This window comes from Trichosurus vulpecula, chromosome 3 (assembly GCF_011100635.1).
Source record: "Trichosurus vulpecula isolate mTriVul1 chromosome 3, mTriVul1.pri, whole genome shotgun sequence".
NCBI lineage: Eukaryota > Metazoa > Chordata > Mammalia > Diprotodontia > Phalangeridae > Trichosurus > Trichosurus vulpecula.
This window is the reverse complement of record NC_050575.1, coordinates 4,949,789-4,972,232: the sequence shown is the minus strand read 5'-3', so window position 1 is coordinate 4,972,232 and position 22,444 is coordinate 4,949,789. Positions and strand designations below refer to the sequence as shown.

At 40.2% G+C, this 22,444-nt stretch overlaps 1 protein-coding gene across 2 annotated transcripts in view; it reads left to right on the top strand.

Moving 5' to 3' along the window:
* The window catches only part of SYNE3 (spectrin repeat containing nuclear envelope family member 3), a 182,492-nt gene that overhangs the window by 116,076 nt on the left and 43,972 nt on the right, over positions 1-22,444 (top strand). For both annotated transcript variants that reach the window (XM_036749666.1, XM_036749668.1), the window contains 6 exons: positions 2,830-3,004; positions 7,387-7,569; positions 8,848-8,991; positions 11,519-11,653; positions 14,135-14,299; positions 21,431-21,603. In XM_036749666.1, the coding sequence (XP_036605561.1) occupies positions 2,830-3,004; positions 7,387-7,569; positions 8,848-8,991; positions 11,519-11,653; positions 14,135-14,299; positions 21,431-21,603 (975 nt within the window). The remainder of the gene's footprint in view (positions 1-2,829; positions 3,005-7,386; positions 7,570-8,847; positions 8,992-11,518; positions 11,654-14,134; positions 14,300-21,430; positions 21,604-22,444) is intronic.

The following is a 22,444-nucleotide window of genomic DNA, read 5'->3' as shown; positions in this document are numbered from 1 at the left end:
GCAGCTGCTAGCCGAATTGTTGCAACAGATGTATACAAGGGTTGCCTTGCTGCAGCGAGGGCTCAGCTGAGATCATGTAACAAAGTTGTAGCAGACCCAGTCAGCACAGCTTCATGAGTTTCTCCAGTTCCATTCAAGAGCACATGAATAGAAATGAAGGCAGTAGATGGTGGGGGCTTGGCAAGGTATGACTGGTGATATGATTAGAGGGCAAGAGACTCTAGTATAGAGGAGAGTGTGAACTTCAACTGTCTCCTCAAGGAATCAAGAGAGGGAAGATACGAAGCTGCGTGAAGTACAGGACAGAGGGCTTGTGAAAGAACTCGGGTGGAAGGATTGGAAGTCATAGTGAGCATGAAGAACAGATTTATGTGTTATAAGGTAGGGGGGAAAATGGAATAATAAGAGATTATGATTAAATGAAGGAATTTCAGAGTTTACAAAACTAGAAGTGGGGGCAAGATTAAGGGTATGACCATCTCTGTGTGTAAGTGAGGAGGAGGTTATGGAAAATGAGTAAATTGAAGAGCTGGGAAATGGAGGTCCCTAGCGTGAGGTGAAGAAGTTATGGGTTATATCCCTGACGGTCCCTCATTAAAATCTGTGTCATCTGACCAGGCCATCAAGGTTATACCCCTACCTCCTTAGCATCCTGTACCTGGTCAAGATCTTTCTCTGTGTCACTCTGCCTTTTGGTAACCAGTATATTGTTCCTGATTTCACAGATGGATAAATTGAGGGCACTAAGCATCATTGATGAGCCCATGTGAGTTAAACAACAAGTTGTGGCTTCCAGATATTCAGAGAACAAGTTTGAGAGCTTCTCCCTACTTCCTTTCCACCTTTGTGAATTCTACTCAGACTCTGCTTTGCTTCACACAAAAGCAGTATGATTCTCCTAAGCCTGTTCCCTCCCATACTGTAAGAAGCTTCATTTCTTTTTCTCCTGTCCTCCTAAGAAATTGGGTCCCTTGCATGTTGTCAGGGAATATTCAGGTTTCTATTCTGGAACCTTTATTTTTAGCATAGGGTCTGACATATTGTAAGTACTTAATAAATGTCTCCTCGTCTCTGTCTTTGTTTCCTTGTGTGTCTCTGTCTATGCCTCTGTCTTACTCCATCCATCCATCCATCCATCCATCCATCCATCCATCCATCCATCCATTCACAATAGATAGAGCTGCAATCTATGTGACCTGTCTGTCTTGGGTTTTTTTAAAATCTAATTTCTGCAGTTTTTATAAAGGCATGAAGTTGTAGTTAAAAGCATTTCAGGTTGAATGTCACCAATATTGTGTCTGAAAAGTCCCTGAAACATGTCTTAGCTTGCCTTCAACATTTCTATTAATAGTGTTCTTGCTTGTTTTTGTTTTGAAAAATGGCAGGCACCTGCATTATTTTCCAGAACTGCCTTATGTTCATTGACCTCCTCAGATTTCAGGTGCTGATATATGTACAACAGGTGGTGCTGAGTTCCATGACTTACACCAGCCATTCAGCTTCTTCTTTGGCTTTACTCCTAGTGGGCAATTAGGAGCTTACCACTGAACAACACAACCATCAGACTTTGGGAGACAAGGCATTTTCAGGGAGTTAAGGTCCACCATCAGACCTGTAAGTAGCTGAATGACAGCATATTCTGAAGGTGCAGAATTGACTTCTAGCTTAGAAGGAAGAGAATTGGCTTCCTGCTTTGTGGGGAGTACAGAAGTCACCCAAAGAGAATGTTGTCTTACTGTCCTTTCAGTGAAAGTTAATTTAGCAGAAGTGAGGTTGGTGAGTTCTAGGCTGTGCTTCATAAGTAAGATCATTACTCCCTCATACTTCCCTTGAGGGGGAAGAGCGGGGCAGCACTGGTCATTCTCAATCGCTCCCTTGGCTTCTTTCCTCTGGCTTCCTTTCAAATCAGCCTTGGAAAAGCAATGAGAGGGGAACTGGCCAAGGCCCCACCTCCCAAGGCCCAGACAGCTCAGCGTAACTTCCCCCAGACAAAAATAGCTGACCATTTCCCCCAGAAATATCTGGGTCTGAGTTTCTGCATCTATCCTGGAAGTTGTTTAAAAAAATGAATCAATGATTATCTTTCTGTAGCTCAAGCCCAAAGCTAGAGAATTTCTCAGGTGCAATATATACACCACAGCTGTAAAATCTCTCTTCCTGTACTCCGCAACCACTGTCTCTCTATGCCACCATTTGTGAACAAGCACATTTAAATGAGTAATGCAGGGGTTTACAGTGTTTATCATACTTAAAAGATAGAAATAAACAGGGAAAGTAAATAAATTCTTAGGAAATGGAGAACTGGAAAACATGCTCTCCCAGAAAGAGGAGAAAGGGACTAAGAAATAACCAGCTCTGCTCTCAGCAGCCCAGGGGGTTCCAGGAACCCAGCTTTGTATTGTTTCTGCAAACTTGATCATGCAGCTCCTTTGCTAGAGTCCCGCTCAGGGTCTCATGCTCGGTGCTCTCCCTACACAGTTCTCTAAGGGAATCATCTCAGTCCCCTTACATAGTTGCTAGTCTTAGAGGCTGCCCTTCCTTGTTTACCCTGGGATTTGGATTCTTGTTCTTTGGCTGCACATTTGCTCCTGAACCCCACCCTTCCCACAGCTTCAGCTGCCCCCACCCAATCTTAGAATAGAAGTTAAATTGTCAGTCTAAGTCTAGTCTTGTCAGACCAGGGCACCCTTTCTTGGGGTTCAGGGGGAGAATGCTGGAAGATTTTCATCCTGATCACCATCGCTATCTCCTTGACAGCCCCAAGGGGTGCTGTGTGAATAATGCCAGCCTGCTAAAACAGTCTTCTTCATTTTCTTTGGATCCTTACAGGGTTAAAGAAAATTCTTCTAAACTGAGAAACCGTTCTGGGACAGACCTGTGGCAGTGCTTTCAGCACCCAGTTCAAGAGTTCCAGCTGTGGAAGGCATTGGCTCAGAGACTCTTGGCTATCACTGACAGCCTTCCAGATCTCCCATCCATACACACCTTTTTGCCACAGATTGAGGTAAATGGGATGATATCTTTAGAGGGAGGCTGTACTCTGTTCCTTTCATTTATGTTAGAAGGAAATACATATGAGGCAGCTCACTGAGAGTGGCAGATAAGCAGCTTTTCACTCCTAATAAATAAAGTGCTCCTTGCTATCATCCAGGACATAGACATAATAGGTAGTTATCTGAGTTTATATGATTTGTAGAACACAGAGACCCATAGAGGCAGCTAGGTGGTACAGTGGATAGACCACAGGGAAGACCTGAGTTCAAATCCCACCTCAGATACTTATAGGTGTGTGGCCCTGGTTAAGGTACTTAACCTTTGTTTGCCTCAGTTGTCTCAATACTAAAATCAGGATAATAACAGCACCTTCCTCCCAGGGTTGTTGTGAGGATTGAATGAGACAACATTTGTAAATCACTTAACACAATGTTTGGCACACAGTGAGTGCATAATAAATGCTTATGTCTTTCCTTCCACTTCACCCAAAATATAGGTTATACGAGACGACCTCTAAAGGCTTTTCTGCAGTTGCCACTCCATAATTCTGTGTGTAACCCACCTCATCACTGTTTGAATTGTGACCCTGACAACCTCTGTTAAAATCCACATATTATCTGGGTAGCATAATTACCTGGAGCAATTATCATCCATGAATGTAACACAGAGGGAAATAACGTGGCCTTGAGACTTTGGGCCAATCGTTTCCCTTCTCTAAGCCTCAGTTTCACCAACTGTTAAAGAAGGAGATTAGACGAAGAGATTTCTAAAGTCCCTTCCAACTTTGCTATCTATGATGTCTCTCCCTTCTGGTAACCAGTTGCCTACTTTGGAAAAGGAGATGCCTGTAGTGCCACTTCACAGGATCTTTTTGAGGCTCAAATAAGATATAATGTAGATAAAGCGCTTTGCAAATTTCAACCTACTTTATAAATATGCATTTTTTATGATGATGAGGATAATCTTTAAAATCTCTTCCAGCTCTAATATTCTGTAATTCTAAGTTCCCTCCAAGCTCTGGCATTCTGTAGGGATATGCTTGTTTTCCATCAAATCTAAAGAGATGCTGTCTTTAAAGTGCTACCTTGAAAAGATGACTAAATCTTCAAAGAAAACAACTTTCATTGATCCAGATTTCAAGTAAAGAGAATAATCATGTTTTATTTATGTTTGCACATGATTTGCTAATTGGATACACCTTCACCCTTGGGGTAAATACATGTTCTAAAGCCAACCTTCAGACCACAACTGAATGCATTAATTCCTTGCTGAAGACAAGCTTGTAGATCTAAGAGGGCCAAAGGATTCATAGAATGAGAACCCAAAGGTCGAGCTAGCCCCATTGGAGGATTACACCTAAGGGGGGGGCAATAAGGGAGAAGGAGTGGAAAGGGGAGGACAAGGGAAAAATGTATTCAGTAAGTGCCTACTGTGGGCCAAGCACCATGCTAAGTGCTTTTCACAAATATTGTCTCATTTGATCTTTTCAGTGACCCTGGGAGGTAAGTGCTGTTATCCCTGTTTACAGCTGAGGAAGCAGACAGAGGTTAAGTGACTTGCCCAAGGTCACGCAAGCTAGTAAATGTCTAAGGCTACATTTGAACTCAGTTCTTCCTGACTCCAGTCCCAGCACCCCACCCATTTTTCCACTTAGCTACCTAATAGAGAGACAAACTTTTATATGTCATTGCTTTCCCCTAAGCTACAATGTGAGTTCCAGTTTCAACAGTTAGGTCGTATGTTGTCAGTACAGCCACATTAGAATGTGTTTATTAAGTGCTAACTCTTCAATTCCACGGTTTTATTTAGCACCTCCTGAACAAGAGTATATACACTTTGCTCAGTGCTGGAGGAGATGCTAACTAACCAACTAAACTTAGCTGAGCTAAGTCCCTGGCCTCATGCACCTTTCAGTCTAGAAAGGGAATATGATATGTAGGTAACCGTAAATAAGAGAAATGCGAAGTGGGTACATGACTAGAAATGTGAGAGAAAGGAGAACTGTGCCCAGGAAAGACTCAATTCCCATCCCAAGTTCCACCTCCTCCACGAAACATTCCTTGACTACACTAAATTCCTCCATCTCCAAAGCCATAGTCTACAACTACTCCTCTGATATCTGACCACAATGTACAGGTGACCTTGGGTCACTAGCTACACCAATAAACTGTGAACCCTGGATAGTTCTGTCCATCTGGGAAGGCTTTGAATACCGACCAAAACAAGCAGTCAACAATCATTAAGCTTCTATTCTTTGTCAGGAACTGTGCTTGGAACTGGGGATATAGACTGTATATCTGTTCCACAAGGAGCAACCAAGATACATTTGGGATGTCACTAAATTATTTGTACCACAGTTAGTTGGGGTTGCTCTCTGCATTGGGGGAAGGATTAACCATACAGACGAAGTCTTAGAAGCAACCAAGTGTTGTAGTGAATATAGCACTGGACCTGGAGTCAAGAAAACCCAAGTCAAATCTGTCCTCAGATATTTCCTAGCTTGTGTGACCCTGAGCAAGTCACTTAACCTGTTTGCCTCAGTTTCTTCAACTGTAAGATGGAAATAACAGTACCACCCTCGCAGGATTGTTGTGAATATCAAATGAGACTGTTTTTATTCCTTCTCTCTCCCTCCCTTTTGAAAACTTTTTTTTTTACAGAAACAGGAAGTGGGGTGAAAAGGAGAAAGGAGTAAGCATTTATATAGTTCCCACTACATGCCAGACACTGTGCTAAATACTTTACAAATATTTGAGTCCTGACCTTGCCACTCACTACCTGTCAGACTTTGAACTGTTAATTAACAAGCAATTTATTAGGCAAATAATTAAGCAATTATTTATTTAGAATGTGCCAGGCACTGAGGATACAACTACAAAGAATTTTCGAGAAGTTTACATTCTAATGCGGGAGACATATACATATACATACATATATATATATATATATATATATACACACACACACACACACACACACACACACATACGCACACACACACACACACATATATATATGTATGTATGTATAAATGAATAAACACAAAAAGAATACATACATAGTTAAATCTTGGATAGTTTGAGGGGGAGAGTACAAGGGGTTATGAGGTGAGATCAGGTATCTTAAAAGAAGAAAGGATTTTCTTGAGGCAGAAGTGAGGAGGGAGTGCTTTTCAGGCATGGAGGATGACTGATACAAAGTCACTGAGAGAGGAAATGTATCATATGTGAGGACATGATGGAAGGTTAATTTGATTCAATTGCAAAATATTGTCTAGTACCTATAGGACCTACCTTCCAGGGTTGTTTTATGAGACTCATATGTAATAATTCCCACAGTTCTTTGCAAACTTTAAAAGTGCTATGTAAATTCCAGCTACGCTTTTGATCAAAATAGAATAACCTTTCCATCATTTGTATAAGACCCTCCTCACTGGTGAAAGAACAAGGACCCCATGCAACATGCCTAGGGGTGGGAGTGCGGGCCCCTCCAACATTGACTCAGAAGGTTGGGCAAAGAAAGACATTCCTCTTCCTTCTTGCTTTGAGATGTGACACATGTAGTTCCAGATACCCTTCAGAGAGAAACGTGAAAAAGAAAGAGGAAAAAGACTTTGGGAAGAAGCAGACAGTAGAGCAGTGACGTCAAACTCAAACAGCATATCTCTGCATATTCATTTAAAAACCACCTTAGCATTGTCTATGTCCTATCACGTTTTTAATTATTGTGTTACATGCTTCCAAATTTTAATCTGCTTTGGGCTACACTTGGGAACATAAGGCCCATAGGTGTTTGACACCTATAAAGTAGAGATCCAGTGCCTCAACATATCCCTGACTTCTAGGTTTTCTCCCTAGAGACTTCAGGGAATTTCCCCTTGGGTGAGGCTGGTGTCTTCCTTTCTCTTAGGTGAGCTGAGCTACCTCACTCCCAGGGGGAGAGCTCCTCCATTTAGGCACAGGGTAGAGATGCCTCCTCTCCACCAATGAGAAGTCTTATGCTGATGACCCAGACTTGAAGTCAGAATCCCATTAGGATGGTGCTTCTTTAAAGGATTCTGTTACATCTAGGAGAAAAAAAAAAAACCAATACATTCCAGAAAAAAGAGAAAGCAGCTTGGGTAACAACTGACCTCCAAGAAGTATGCTCGGTGTAAAAATCTGGTGTGAAAAATCATATCAAAATAATATTGAGGGCTTTTTGGAAGCCATGTGTATTCAACTTCCTCTTACTACCCCAGGCTTCAGCTTCTGTGTGGGATCTCTGTGCTTCTGGAAACTTACACTAACTGGTTCCTCAGTGACCCAAATAATTGTGAATGGATTTCTTTTTCAAAAAAAAAAATTTGTGCCTTTAAATTCTGTAATGGTTAATCAGAGATTTGTTCTTTAGGCAGCATTGGCTGAAAGCTCACGCCTGAAGGAACAATTGATCATGTTAAAACTGAAGAAGGATTTGCTGATCAGCATCTTTGGTGAGGAAAGGGCACAGTCTTTCCTGGAAGAGGTGGACAACACTATCAGGGAGAGAGACCTCCTGCATAATAATCTCTTGCAAAGAAACAGCAAATTGCAAGTGAGTATCACCTCCCACTAAGGACTCAGTTCCAGTCCAGCGATCAATTCCTTGGCCACAGTGTAAATTCAAGGATACAGTGAGCCAAGAAATCAGAGAACCTCAGAATTAGATAGAAACTTAGTCATTTACTCCAACTCCCTCCTGCAAGAACATGCTTTCTTAAGTATCTCTGACCGGCTTCATCTCTATTATTTCTCTAAAGTCCTTTTAACCTGAAATAATTTTACTTACAATACTCTCCCTCCTCTCTGCCTCCTGCCTTCCTTCAAGCTCCAGCTGAAATCTCACCTGCTACAGGAAGCATTTCCCAGTTCCTCGTAATTCTAGTGACTTCTCTCAGCTGATTATTTTCACTTTATCTTACACAATAGTTGTACGTTTGTTTGCTTGTTGTCTCTCACATTACACTGTGACTTCCTTGAGAGCAAGGCCTATCTTTTGCCTTTCTTTGCATTACTGACGATTAGCACAGTGCCTAGCACATAGTGGGTGCTTAATAAATGCTTAATGACTGGTTGTTATTGTGAGCTTCCAGTGACAGCAGCAGTCCATTCTATTGTTTGCCAACTTTATTTGTGAGCTAAATCTGCTTCTCTCACTAGGTACCTACTAGGTGCAAGGCACTGTGCTAGACACTGGGGATACAGAGATTAAAGGGGGAAAATAGAGTCGCTGCCCTCAAGGAGCTTATATACAGGGTGTCCCTAAAGTCTGGACACACAGGCAAAAATGCATATTTTGAAATATCTGGAATATTAACAGACCTTAGCCCCCTTGACTTCTTTTTCTGGAGTATGCTAAAGGAGAAGGTGTACTCAGTGAAAATCACAGATGCGTTGAACACATAAAGAGTGAATGTGCTAAAATTGACGGCAATGTGGAGTTACTGCATCTAGTTCATGTGAATCTTGCAAAGCGCATCAACCTCTGCATCACAAATGATGGAAAGCATATTGAAGATGTTTTTTGTTAATATTCCAATTAAATAAAATGTTGAAAATTTCATTCATTTCATTTCTTGAAAATATGCATTTTTTGCCTGTGTGTCCAGACTTTAGGAACACCCTGTACTAACATGGAAACTTAATATGTACAGAAATAAGCATCATACATAAAAGAGAACCACCCAGAACACCCTTTTCCCCACGCCAATACTTCAGATATTTGAGGAAGTCATGCCCTTTGTTATTTGTATTGGACATGACACGGCTCTTGCGAAAGAGTCCAGATGAAGATATGGCTTGATTTTCATAGTGTGTGTCACCGTCTCTCTAGAGTGCAATATCTCAGCACAATGACTTTGATACTGCATTTGAACCACTGCAGAAGAGGTTAGCAGATCTCCACATCAGAGCAGAAGCAGAGAAGGCATTCCAACAAGACCTCCCTAGTAAGCAGGCTCAACTCCAGCGTTTGCAGGTAAGTGGGATAATGTAGGCATACGTCTTAGCCAACGATCCAGCAACAGGCTAGCTCTGAAGGAGAGGCTTCGGGTCATCCACCCAAACCAGGGTTCATCCCTTCATTGTCCAACTGAATGGTTTTATTTAGCTGATGACTGTTGTCACACAATTTTTCAACTTTGAAAGTAGCTCAGTAGGGATCCAGTCTAATCCATACTCAAAAGGAATCTCCAGTCATCCAGACTTTGCTTGAAGACCTCAAATGCATGGGGAATGCACCCTCTCTAAGTAGCCCATTCAGTTTTGGGATAAAGTTTGATTATTGAGAAGTTTTTTCCTGACATCGAACATGAATTCCTCTTTTTAATTTCTACCAATTTTTCCCACTTCTGCCCTCTAAGGCCAATCAGACAAGTCTGATCTGCCTTCCACTTACCAGCCTTTCAAATACTTGAACACAGCTACCACATTCCCCCTAAGTTTTTCTTCTTTGTCCCTACTGAGGTTCTTAAAAAAAAAAAAACTTTTTTAGGGAATAAAAACGTTAGTTTTATAGAGAGAGAACTCCAGGGGTGAAAATTCTCTCCACCCATGTAAATCAGCAACTGTCTAATTTAGCCTTAAGAGGATTACCTGAAATACTCAAGGGTTGTGACTTTCTCAGGGTTAACACAACTATGACGAGTCAGAGGTAAGAGAAGAAACCCAGATTTTCCTCACTCAAAAACTTGCCCATTTGTCCATAACACCTTTCTTAGTATCACAAAAATGCTTTTAAGATGAGCAACAAAATTCATTTTCTGTTTGTTTCTTCTTTTTTTTTTCCAGTGGATAATTTCTATGGGCTTTTAAAATCCCAATAACAAAAATACATTTTAAGTATGTTAAGCTCTCCTAATAAGGAAGGTCCATGACCTTTATTTTAAATAAACAGAGAATAAATTAAGAACATGTCAGAACAGGCCCAGCACAGTGATTTCTAATTTAGAAGGAATTTTCTGGTTGAAGAGTGAAGGCTGCACCATAATTAAGGTTATTGCTGTTGGTATCGATTTCAGAAACAAGTAGATTTTACATAGAGAGTAAGTTGTTATTCACTATGTAAAAAATGAACATAAGGTATTTGTGGGTTTTCTCAGTTATTTGACATTATAGATATGATTTTTCCCCACAGATATTTACATCAAGCATATTTCCTGAAACTCAATTATCCTTCAAACTCTCTCTTATTCTTTGAGGAAGCTTTGTTTCTAGATTCCCAAATCTGGGAGGGACTTTATAGGTAGAATATTCCAACCTATCTAGAGGATCATACCTAAACACAAGTCATCTTTACACCTTCCCCCAAGGTCATTGGTAATTATCCAGTCTCAAAGTGAAGATTTCTACTATTGGACAGCTCCTTATCTTAGGAGGCAGACCACCCTACCTCTAGATGGCTTTCATTGTTGGACAGTTTTCCTGAATCAACATTTCCCTCCCTGTAGCTTCCACTCACCCTCTAGGGACAGAATAAATCTAATCCTTCTTCTTGATGCTAGTCCTTCAAATACTTAATGTTCTCTTCCTGTCATGTTCTCCTTTTCCAGGCTAACATTCTCCAATTCCTTTTGCTGATTTTCTATTGCAAGATGGGTGTCACAATGGATAGAACTCTGGGTCTGGTATCAAGGATACCTGAGTCCAAATCTCACCTCAGATACCTACTAGTTGTGTGACTTTAAACAAGTCACTTAACCTCTGTCTGACTCAGTTTCCTTAACTATAAAATGGGGATGATAACAGTCTCTACCTCCCAGGGTTGTAAGGATCAAATGAGATATTAGCAAATTGTTTTAACAGTGCCTGGAGCCTAGTAGGTGCTTTAAAAATATTTATAAATAAATTAATATATATATAAATAAAAATATTTGCAAATATTTCCTTCCTTTCTTCTCATCATCCTGGTCTGGACACACTTCAGTTTATCAATCTTTCCTAATATGTGATAACTACAACTGGGCATAGTACTGCAGGTTTGGTTTGACCATGGTGGAGAATGTAACCTAGAATTATACCCTCCCTTGTCACAGTCACTCTGCTTATGTTAATGCCACCTGAGATCCTAACGTCTTGAGTCAAGAGCTTGAATTAAAATTCTCAAAGGATTTGAGGGCTTCTTTAATGCAGTTTAGATGACAGCCCATCCATGCCTTCTCATCCCATTTGACTCTTGTTCATACCCAAGTTCTTCTCCCTCACACTACATTTATACAGGAGTCTTTGAATCCAAAGTCAAGACTGGACTTTTATCCCTATTCAGTTTCATCTTATTATATCTGGCTCACCTTTCTAGCATTTCTGGGTATTTTTGGACCCCTTCCCCCAAAACTTCCTCCATGTTCTGAATGCCAAACATAGAACATTTCTCATACTTTAGAGTAAGAATTACTGTCTTTGGAAGTCCCCCCTTCAGATAAGCTACTCCAATCCTTACCCTAATTTCTTCCGCATGATGGTGTTGATTCTGCTAAACAGATGGACTCTCCCGCTTTCCATTGTAGCGGCTCCAGGAAGGCTTGCAAGAGCTCGAAATTCAGATTGAAAACCTGAAGCCCCTAGTTCAGGCAAATCCCAGACACCAGCATCAAATCAGCCAACTTTCATCTGATTATCAGACCCTGAAGAGGTCTTTGGAGGTAAGTTATCAAACATCAATAAAATAGCAACTTACACACACTTTATATTTTGCAAAATGCTTTCACATGCATTATCTCAACGAATCCTCATAATAACCCTGTGAGATAGTGTTATTATCCTGATTTTACAGATGAGAAAACTGAGGCTTACAGAGGTAAAATAAGTCAGTAAATATTTATTAAGTGGCTATTTGTGTGCTAGTCACTGTACTGAACACATAAAGAAAAATAAAAGACAAGCCCTGCTCTCAACACAAGGTCACATAGCTAAGAAGTTACAGAGTTGGGTCTTATGGCTTCAAATCTGGCATTGTTTTGGCAAACCAGTGATGAAGGATGCTACCCATTACCCAACACAAAGGGTATGGATGATGTGTCACATGAGGCATTTGGTTTTTTTGGACATGGCCAATGTGGGGATTTGTTTTGCTTGACTATGAATATTGTTAAGAGAATTTTGCTTTACTTTTTTTCTTTTTCATTGTGGAGGGAGAAGTAAGAAGGAAAGGAAGCAAATGCTTCTTAATTGGAAATTTTTAACTTCAAAATACATTTTAAAAACCAGTAGTGGAATTATTTTTAGTGATTATCCCCATTCTTTTACTAATTTCTTCTTGTGGTTAGCCCCATCTTGGAATTCGGGGCTGAAATCATGAAGTAGAACAAAGTGTGTGTCTTTGGGCAAGTCATTTCATCTAGTCCATTTTATGGTGAGGAAACAAAAGACCAGAAGAGGTGTTTTCTCAATTCTAAAATTCCTTCTGTAGCTTCAACATTCTTACGTCCTCGGGTTCCTTCAGACTCTAAATTATGCAACACGTTCTCTCCTGACTAACCCAAGCTGAGACTGAATAATAATAATACTGATAAAGTAACTATAACCCGTATTTCTATAGTACTTTATAGTTTGCAGTGTGCTTTTCTCCTGCGAGGAAATTAACAGTGAAGATAGTTGGTGAAACTATATTAGCCCTACTTTATGAATGAAGAAATTGAAGCTCCAGGAGTAAAATGTCTCTTCTTCTAAGGACACGTAGTTAGTATGGCAGAACTGAGACTTGAACCCACATCTCCTGATGCTAAACCTTGTGCTGCCTCTCATGAATCCATGCCTTTGGTATTACTGGTCACTCCAGGTTCACTGGCTGAGTCCAACTGTTACAGGCTCATTGCCCTAGATTCCATGGAGAGCTACAAAGGAAAGAAAAGACATGATTCCAGCCCTTGTAGAACTTACAGTACTTAGTGCAGTGCTGGCCACAGAATAGGCACTTAACACGTGCTTCCAGATCAGTTTCAGGTAGGAAGTGTTTCTTCCATACCTCTCATTTAGCAGCAGGTGGCACATAGTAGATGCTTCAGAAAGATGGGATCGATTTTTGTTGAATGATATAGAAAACGTGACACAGGATTATTGTGAAGAAAAATGCTTTATGACTCAAAGTACTACAGAAATTTTATCATTGTTATTTGGAAATGTGAGAAATTTGAGAAATACTACGTGCAATTGAGCACTTCCTAAACTCTTCAATTCAGCAAGCATTCATTAGGCATCTACTATATGGAATGCCCTGGTACCACAGGAGATCTAAAGACAAGAAAAAATACGTATAAGCACATGCATATTTACATGACAAATAACTTTTACACCAAAGAGAGGGCCAAAGTTCAAAGCAGAGGGCCAAACAAATGTTATGAGATATTTTAGGAAGGCTGTATGCCAGGGAAGGCCCATACTATACACATACGTAGAGAAGAGGGCACCTGAATTGGGCCTTGAGGGAGAGATGTCAGTAGACAGAGATGGGATTGAAGGAATTCTATCTGGCACATGAAAAGGTAACCAGATGCCTTTGTGCCTTTCATGTAGTTGACACTAAATAAGTCCTCATTAAATTGAATTGATTTTTTTATGGTTATAGGAGACATAAAATAACCAGAAATCGGTTTAGTGTAATGCCGTAAACAGGAAAGTTTCATAGAATATCAAATCTGTAAGAGAACTTAGGGTTCTTCTGGAGTCCTGCTCCTTTTACAGATTTGGAAGCTAAGCCAGCAGTAAAGAGAAAGGGAAGAGAAGGAAAGGGAAGGTGAAGGGAGAGGAGAGGGAAAGGGAGGGGAAGAGACAAGTATTTATTAATTGCCTATTATGTCAGGCACTGTGCTAAGTACTTTACATATATCATTAGCTCATTCGATCCTTATAACAACTCTGGGAAAGAGATATTAGGTACTGTTATCATCCCCGTTTTATAGATGAGAAAGCTGAGGTGGGCAGAGGTTAAGTATGTGAGGCTGGATTTCAAGGCAGGTCATCCTCACTCCAGGCCTGTGCCACCTAGCTACTTCAGTCACAGGGTGAATTAGAAAGCCGAGCTAGTATATATTCCTTCTGTTCCCTTTATTACTAATTTATATTCATAAACTAGCTATTTGTCCAAGCTTGGTGCTAATATACTAGATTGTTGCATCCTGTTGTAGATAACTATGGAACAAAGCCAGCAGCATGTTCGGGAGCACTGGACATTCAACCACAAACTGTCGGAGCTCCAGCAGTGGATTGGGTTGGCCAAACAAAAGTTGGAATCCTACCAAGGGGATGAAGGCCAGTGGAAGGTGGATGGACAATCGGTAGAAGATATTGAGGTAAGTAGACTTTCTCCTTAGGAATGTGTAACAACAATGCTACTTGCCCGCTACTGTGGCTGTGTAAGACCAATAACACACAGCACACAGGAGGACTGCTAGCACAAGTTCTTTCATCTGCTTTTCTAAGGAAAGCAACTTTAAGATGTCAACAATCTTACTTTAATTAAACATACATATATCATTCACTTAGTTCAGGAGAAAAAGTCCGCACCCTGAACTTCAGAGAAAACACAAATAGAAATTACAAGCAGAAATTATACAAACAGAGCAATATGACACAAATCAATAGACAGGCCTCTAGCCGTCTGACCAAGACATTATATACACAGTTACCAGAGAGAGAAGTACCAACATCTGGGTTTTTCAAAGCTGGGTGGCTCCTTCACGGCTACCCACAACACTCTTTCAGTGAGTGAGCCCCAAGCAAAATGCTAACCTCAGAGTATATATACACTTCTTCAGGGTCAAAGGGCATCACAACCATGCAACTAAAACCCATGTGACCTAAGCCTTCCCGTGACTTAAGCAGGTCACCAAAGATTCCCAATTCAATCAATGATTGAAACAAAGGCAAGACTCAAAGACACTCAATTGCCTTAGTGCTGAAAAGTGCTCTAAAACAAAAGACAACGAAAAGTCCCACTTTACTTTCCATTGCAGAATGGTGTTTTGCTTACTGAAAAGCAAAGCTACAGAGGAGTAAAATGTAGTTTTGAAGAAATAAACAATTCTGGCTGCAAGTGAGCTAACTCTTGATCGAGGTAGAGCATCAAGTAGGAGCGACTTCTGTTCATCAGTGAGCTTTTCTAATAACTTCTTTGGATTTTGAACTAGATTTTAATAAAATATTTCCATGGTTGAAGCTACTGAGGATTGGGCCTAGGATTTCACAGGTGGATGGGTAGAACTAAATTTTGATTTATGTTCACAATGTAAATTACCATCCCAAATTTCTCTTTCTAAGTGAAGTTGCTTGTCTTCTGACCAACTAAAGCAATATGCTTCTCTTCAAAGAAGGTGGAATCATAGAATGTTAGAATGGAAAGAATGTTAGAACATTAAACATGAGACCATAGATTCAGAGAATATGAGTGCTGGAAAGGAAATTTAAACCTAGAGTATTAGACCTGGAAGGAATCTTACAACATGTAATATTAGAATATAGAACATAATCTCTTACAGCAGGAAAGGACCTAAAGATTTTCAAGCGCAGAATGTTAGAGCTGAAAGAGTCCTTAAGATGGAAAAAGAGAAATAGAACATTAGTACCAAAAGAACCTTAGAGTTTTTCTGGTCCAATACTCTCATGAAAGTGGGAGAAGATCCAGAAGACATTTTCTGTTTTGGAAGAGTTTTCTATTCTAGTAAGAATCTCTTTAAAAATCAGCAAAGTGGGGGGGGGCGGAGCCAAGATGGCGGCTGGTAAGCACAGACTAGAGTGAGCTCCGTACCCGAGTCCCTCCAAAAACCTATAAAAAATGGCTCTGAACCAATTCTAGAACGGCAGAACCCACAGAACAGCAGAGGGAAGCAGGGCTCCAGCCCAGGACAGCCTGGATCGTCTCTGGGTGAGGTCTATTCCACACGGAGCTGGGAGCTGGGAACGGAGTGGCGCAGAGCCCAGCCTGAGCAGCGTGGACGATCCAGACCAGAAGCCGGGCGGAGGGGGGCCCTAGCGCCCTGAGTATGTGAGCTGCGGCAGTTACCAGACCCCCTCGACCCACAAACACCAAAGACTGCGGAGAAGGTTAGTGGGAAAAGCTGCGGGAGTGGAAGGAGTTCGAGGTTCGGCTTCCAGCCCCGGGGGCAGCTACAGCTGTTGTTACTTCCGGCTCCAGGCCCACCTGGTGGGAGGAATTAAGTGGCGGATCAGAGCAGGAGTGCAACAGCCTGCTGAAGATCTAAGCCCAGTCTGGACTGGGGGTCCTTGGGGAAGGAGGAGTGTGGCTCTGAGAGAGCTGGCACCTCCCCCCCAAATGTAGAACATAGAACTCGTTAGTCTACAAGCAGTCATACCCCACTGAAAAACTCAAGGGTCAAGTTAGTTGGTTGGGAATATGGCCAGGCAGCGAAAACGCACCCAGATTCAGTCTCAGACTTTGGATTCTTTCTTTGGGGACAAAGAAGACCAAAACATACAGCCTAAAGAAGACAACAAAGTCATAGAGCCTACAACCAAAGCCTCCAAGAAAAACATGAACTGGCCCCAGGCCATAGAAGAACTCAAAAAGGATTTGGAAAAGCAAGTTAGAGAAGTAGAGGAAAAATTGGGAAGAGAAATGAGAAGGATGCAAGAAAACCATGAAAAACAAGTCAATGACTTGCTAAAGGAGACCCAAAAAAATACTGAAAAATACACTGAAGAAAACAACACCTTAAAAAACAGACTAACTCAAATGGCAAAAAAAAGTCCAAAAAGCCAATGAGGAGAAGAATGCCTTGAAAGGCAGAATTAGCCAAATGGAAAAGGAGGTCCAAAAGACCACTGAAGAAAATACTACTTTAAAAATTAGATTGGAGCAAGTGGAAGCTAGTGACTTTATGAGAAATCAGGATATTATAAAACAGAACCAGAGGAATGAAAAAATGGAAGACAATGTGAAATATCTCCTTGGAAAAACCACTGACCTGGAAAATAGATCCAGGAGAGATAATTTAAAAATTATTGGACTACCTGAAAGCCATGATCAAAAAAAGAGCCTAGATACCATCTTTCAGGAAATTATCAAGGAGAACTGCCCTGATATTCTAGAGCCACAGGGCAAAATAGAAATTGAAAGAATCCATCGATCACCTCCTCAAATAGATCCCAAAAAGAAATCTCCTAGGAATATTGTTGCCAAATTCCAGAGCTCCCAGATCAAGGAGAAAATACTGCAAGCAGCCAGAAAGAAACAATTTGAGTATTGTGGAAACCCAATCAGAATAATCCAAGATCTGGCAGCTTCTACATTAAGAGATCGAAGGGCTTGGAATGCGATATTCCGGAGGTCAATGGAGCTAGGATTAAAACCTAGAATCACCTACCCAGCAAAACTGAGTATCATGTTCCAAGGCAAAATATGGAGTTTCAATAAAATAGAGGACTTTCAAGCTTTCTCAGTGAAAAGACCAGAACTGAATAGAAAATTTGACTTTCAAACACAAGAATCAAGAGAAGCATGAAAAGGTAATCAAGAAACGGAAATTGCAAGGGACTTACTAAAGTTGAACTGTTTTGTTTACATTCCTACATGGAAAGATGATGTGTATGATTCATGAGACCTCAGTATTAGGGTAGTTGAAGGGAATATCCATATATATATGGATATATATATGTATGTATATATATGTTTATGTATATATATAAGTGAATGTGTATGTATGTATATATCTGTGTATATGTATGTATGTATGTGTATATATATATATGTGTTTATATATATATATATATATATATGTAAAAGAGAGAGAGCAGACACAGGGTGAGTTGAAGATGAAGGGAAGATATCTAAAAGAAATAAAATGAAATTAAGGGATGAGAGACTAACATACTGAGAGAGGGAGATAGGGAGAGATAGAATGGGGTGGATTATCTCGCATAAAGGTGGCAAGAGGAAGCAGTTCTATGGGAGGAGGGGAGAGGGCAGGTGAGGGGGGAATGAGTGAACCTTGCTGTCATCAGATTTGGCCTGAGGGGGAATACCATACATACTCAGTTGGGTATCTTACCCCACAGGAAAGAAGAGGGAGGAAGATAAAAAAAAAATAAAAAAAAAATAAAAGGCGGGGGGATGATGGAGGGGAGGGCAGATGGGGGTGGAGGTAATCAAAACAAACACTTTGGAAAGGGGACAGGGTCAAGGGAGAAAATTCAATAAAGCGGGATGGGTTGGGAAGGAGCAAAATGTAGTCAGCCTTTCACAACATGAGTATTGTGGAAGGGTTATACATAATAATACATGTGTGGCCTAGGTTGAATTGCTCAACTTCTTAGGGAGGGTGGGTGGGAAGGGAAGAGGGAAGAGAATTTGGAACTCAAAGTTTTAAAATCAGATGTTCAAAAACAAAAAAAGTTTTTGTATGCAACTAAAAAATAAGATACACAGGCAATGGGGCGTAGAAATTTATCTTGCCCTACAAGAAAGGAAGGGAAAAGGGGATGAGAGGGAAGGGGGATGATAGAGGGGAGGGCTGACTGGGGAACAGGGCAACCAGAATATAAGCCATCTTGGAGTGGGGGGGAGGGTAGAAATGGGGAGAAAATTTGTAATTCAAAATGTTGTGAAAATCAATGCTGAAAACCAAATATGTTAAATAAATAAATTGCATTTAAAAAAAAAATCAGCAAAGGGATATTGTAATGGGGCAAAGGAATACCTCCCAATTTTTTCTAACTTAACAGCATCAGTACCAGAGATGTTTCACCTGCTTTTATCTTCAAAGTCTGTGGTGGTCTCCCCACCCTCCTTACCCACCACAAAGGTGTTAATATTCCCTTTGTTCATGTTGCTTGTGTTCTGTTGCTTTTCCACGTCCTCTTTCATCTCTTCGGTAGAAGAGAAATCTATAACAATAGAATCTTAGCATTATGAACTCATAGGGCTGGAAGGAAGCTGGAAAATAATCTAGTCACCCTCTTCATTTTGCAGATGTGGAAATGTTGGTGCAGAAAGAGAAGTGAGATGTCCAGGGTTAGACAGTGAGCTAGTGATATAGCAAGGATTAGAATATAGATCCCATGTTCTGAACATTTTCTACAGCACCATCCATCTCCTTTGTTGCTCAGAACCCAGTTCCCTGGTGTCCTCAAATGACTAGCACGTTTTAATTGAGCTTTGAGGGTTAAAAAGGCAGATGAGATCAAGTGGAGATTAAAAACACTCATTTAAAATGAGCAAGCACTCCCCACCCCCACCCCTGCCAAAGAATGGTTAAGACTTGGCAAACGTTCGTACTGATCTATGTTCTTTTTATCTTTAGCCTTGAGCAGTGAGCTTTGATGTTCTAAAGTACATCATTGGACCATAGAATGTAGGAAAAAAAGGACTTTCAGGTTCTAGAGTCCAATCCTCATTTGTGAAGCCTGGCTATTGCCTCATGTATCAAAGAATAAAAATCTCTTCCCTGCTTCTGGAACTTCAGAGTTTATAATGGGTTTTTGATCTACTATGTCTCATTTGGTCCTCACACCTCCTATTTGAGAGAGTCTCTACTTAAATTATCATGCCCATTTTAGAGATGAGGAAATTCAGAGAACTTCAGTGAATTGCCAAAGTTTATAGCAGACATGACTGAAAAACGACTGAACCAGAATTTATAACAGAGACAAGACGTAGATTTAGGAAAATGGGAATTAATTTCTGTTCTTCTCACTAAATGCTGTTTACAGAGGAAGAAAAGAGAAATGAGGTATCTTTACTTTATTTTTTATGCCAGAAGCTTTTATTTTATTTTATTTTTCAGTAGAAAGAATTCTTAATCTGGAGCCAAAGGACCTGGGTTCAAATTCCTCTTCTCACACTACCTGTGTGACCTGGGGAAAGTACCTTAACTTTCCTAGTCCTCAGATACGCTTTGTTTTTATATCATCTACATTTCCCAACATATTCTCCTCTCTATGTTATTCCCTACTCCCCAAACCAGAATATCCCTCATGACAAAAAATTTTTAAAAAGGAAAAAAATAATTCCACAGAACCATCAGATACATCAACTAAGTCTGACATATGCAGTACTCCATTTGCCATGACTTTTGCAAAGAAAGGGAAGGAGAGAGAATTTCTATCTCTTCTAGCCATTATAATTTTATTGCACTTAGCTTGTATTATCTTGTTTTTCTTTTTATTTCTATTGTTGTAGTCACTAAGTTATTTTCCTGATTCTCCTCACTACATTTTACATCAGTCTGTATCTTCTCATTCTTCTCTACATTCATCACATTAATTGTTTTTTTTACATAATAGCATAAGAATAACACATTAGTAACACAATAGTATTCCATCATATTCAATCACAATTTGTTTACTGACTGACAACTGATTTAAATTCTACATAATCTGGCTCCCATTATGTTTATATTATATGTTATATTGTTCCCTTCAGGTATTTTTTATTCCATTCTTGAAGGAAGAAGTATCCCTTCTTTGTTCCAACCCCTCTACTTATATCCTTGGCCCCATCCCTTCCCATCTTGTCTAGGAACTTGCCCTTTCAAATATCTTCTTCCTTTATCCAGTCTTCAGCCTCTTCCTATTTTCTGGCTCTTTCCCTGCTACATACAGACATACTCAGATCTCCATCATACTTTTAAAAATTTTTTTATTTGACCCATTGACATTCCCTCAAGCTATAATCCTATGTCTCTTCTCCCTTTCATAGTCAAACTCCTATAAAAGGTCATTTATACTTATTCTATTTTGTCACTTCCCAGCTCTTTGTGATCTGGCTCTTGATCTCACTACTCCCATTACTTATGGAAACTACTCTCTCCAAGGTTACTAACAATTTTTTAACTGCTAAATCTGATGGCCTTTTCTCAGGTCTCATCTTTTTGCTGGATCACCATCCGTATCCAGTCCCATATGTGTGGACGTACTCTCAGGGCTCCATCCTTGGCTTTCTTTTTTTCTCTGTCCTTGGCCTTCTTTTTTCTCTGTCCTGTTTTTATTGCAGAAAATTTCCACGAGTTTATCATCTCAATGAAGATAATTCTAAATCCATGTATCTATCCTTCATCTCCCTCCTGACTTTAAGTACATTCTCATACATCACTAACTGCCTTCTGAACATCTCCAGCTTAACTCAGAACTCACCACTTTGTCCAACCCACCTCTCTCCCAAACATTCCTATTTCTCTTAAAGGTACCACTATCCTTCTTGTCACTCATGTTCATAACCTTGGCATCATCCTCATCTCTTCACTCTTCCTCACCACTCATATATAATCAGTTGATTCCATCTGTGTATGTTTAATAGAGAACCTAAGTCAATGGAAAAGATACCCTGCTAAAATTACTCATCCTCTTAAAGAAGTGAGGTTATTTGGTTCTAGATCAACCCTCACTTCCCATGCCCAATCTAATGAATGACTGGCAAGATACCTTAATTTTAGACTATAAATCTTGACATTGAGTCACTCGTCTTTCAGATGCTGGTGGCTGAATTCCCCGACAAGGAGGTACAGTTGCATTTGATCGAAGCTCATGGCCAACTGGTAATGGAGACATCATCTCTTGAGGGAGCAGCTCTTGTCCAGGGGGAACTGAAGGAACTGACAGAGTCTTGGAAGGCTTTGAAGTTGCTTCAGGAAACATTGTTGAGGTAAACAGATATCTAAGACTTTTCTTTCCATTTTCAAACATTGCTTGTGACCCAATATGTAGAAACACAGATGAAGCTGTTGGTGTTCAGTCCCCTATGTCATGCCAGCTCATAAAAGTGATGGCAAAAATAATATGAAACATTTTGAAAACTGTGTCATACATATGTAAATGGCACACATATGAGGATGCCCAGGGCTACTTTTGTTACAAATTCATTGTATTTGCTTAGAGCTCTGATTCTCTTATTGCAGGGTCTTGCATATAGTATTTTCTTCAATGGATCCTTGATCTCATTAATGTGAGTACAACCTCTACCAGTGTAGATGTTTTATATGATCCTTTTTGATAATATGCTGTAGCCTACTTATGTACCCTTATCATACATCTTTCTATCACCATTTGGTCCCCTACATTTCCCCTTTAAGGTCATGGTATTTCATTATTAATTGCCAATCAGTATCAATAGGAGAATATTGATACTAAAGGGTGGGATTTTGTGGCAAGGAACATGGTGGGATCACTAAATGAGATCCTCCCCACTATCTTACTCTGATTCACATCTGGATCCACCTACTTTGCTGTCCATTAGCAATGCCTTCCCAGATGTGCAAACTAATGGAATAGTTCGCTGGGCTGCCCATCCAACTACATATGATAGTCTGGATACCATGCCAATAAAATGTTCATAAACTCTACAGAGTACATCCAATTAATATTTTCTGATTCAGTGTCCTATTGTAAAGCCCTATAGTAAGTATGTATACTTTCAGAACATGGCAATTTTCAGTATATCCAAATACTTACAGCAATGAGCCCTGTTTTCCAAAAGGAATTCTGAC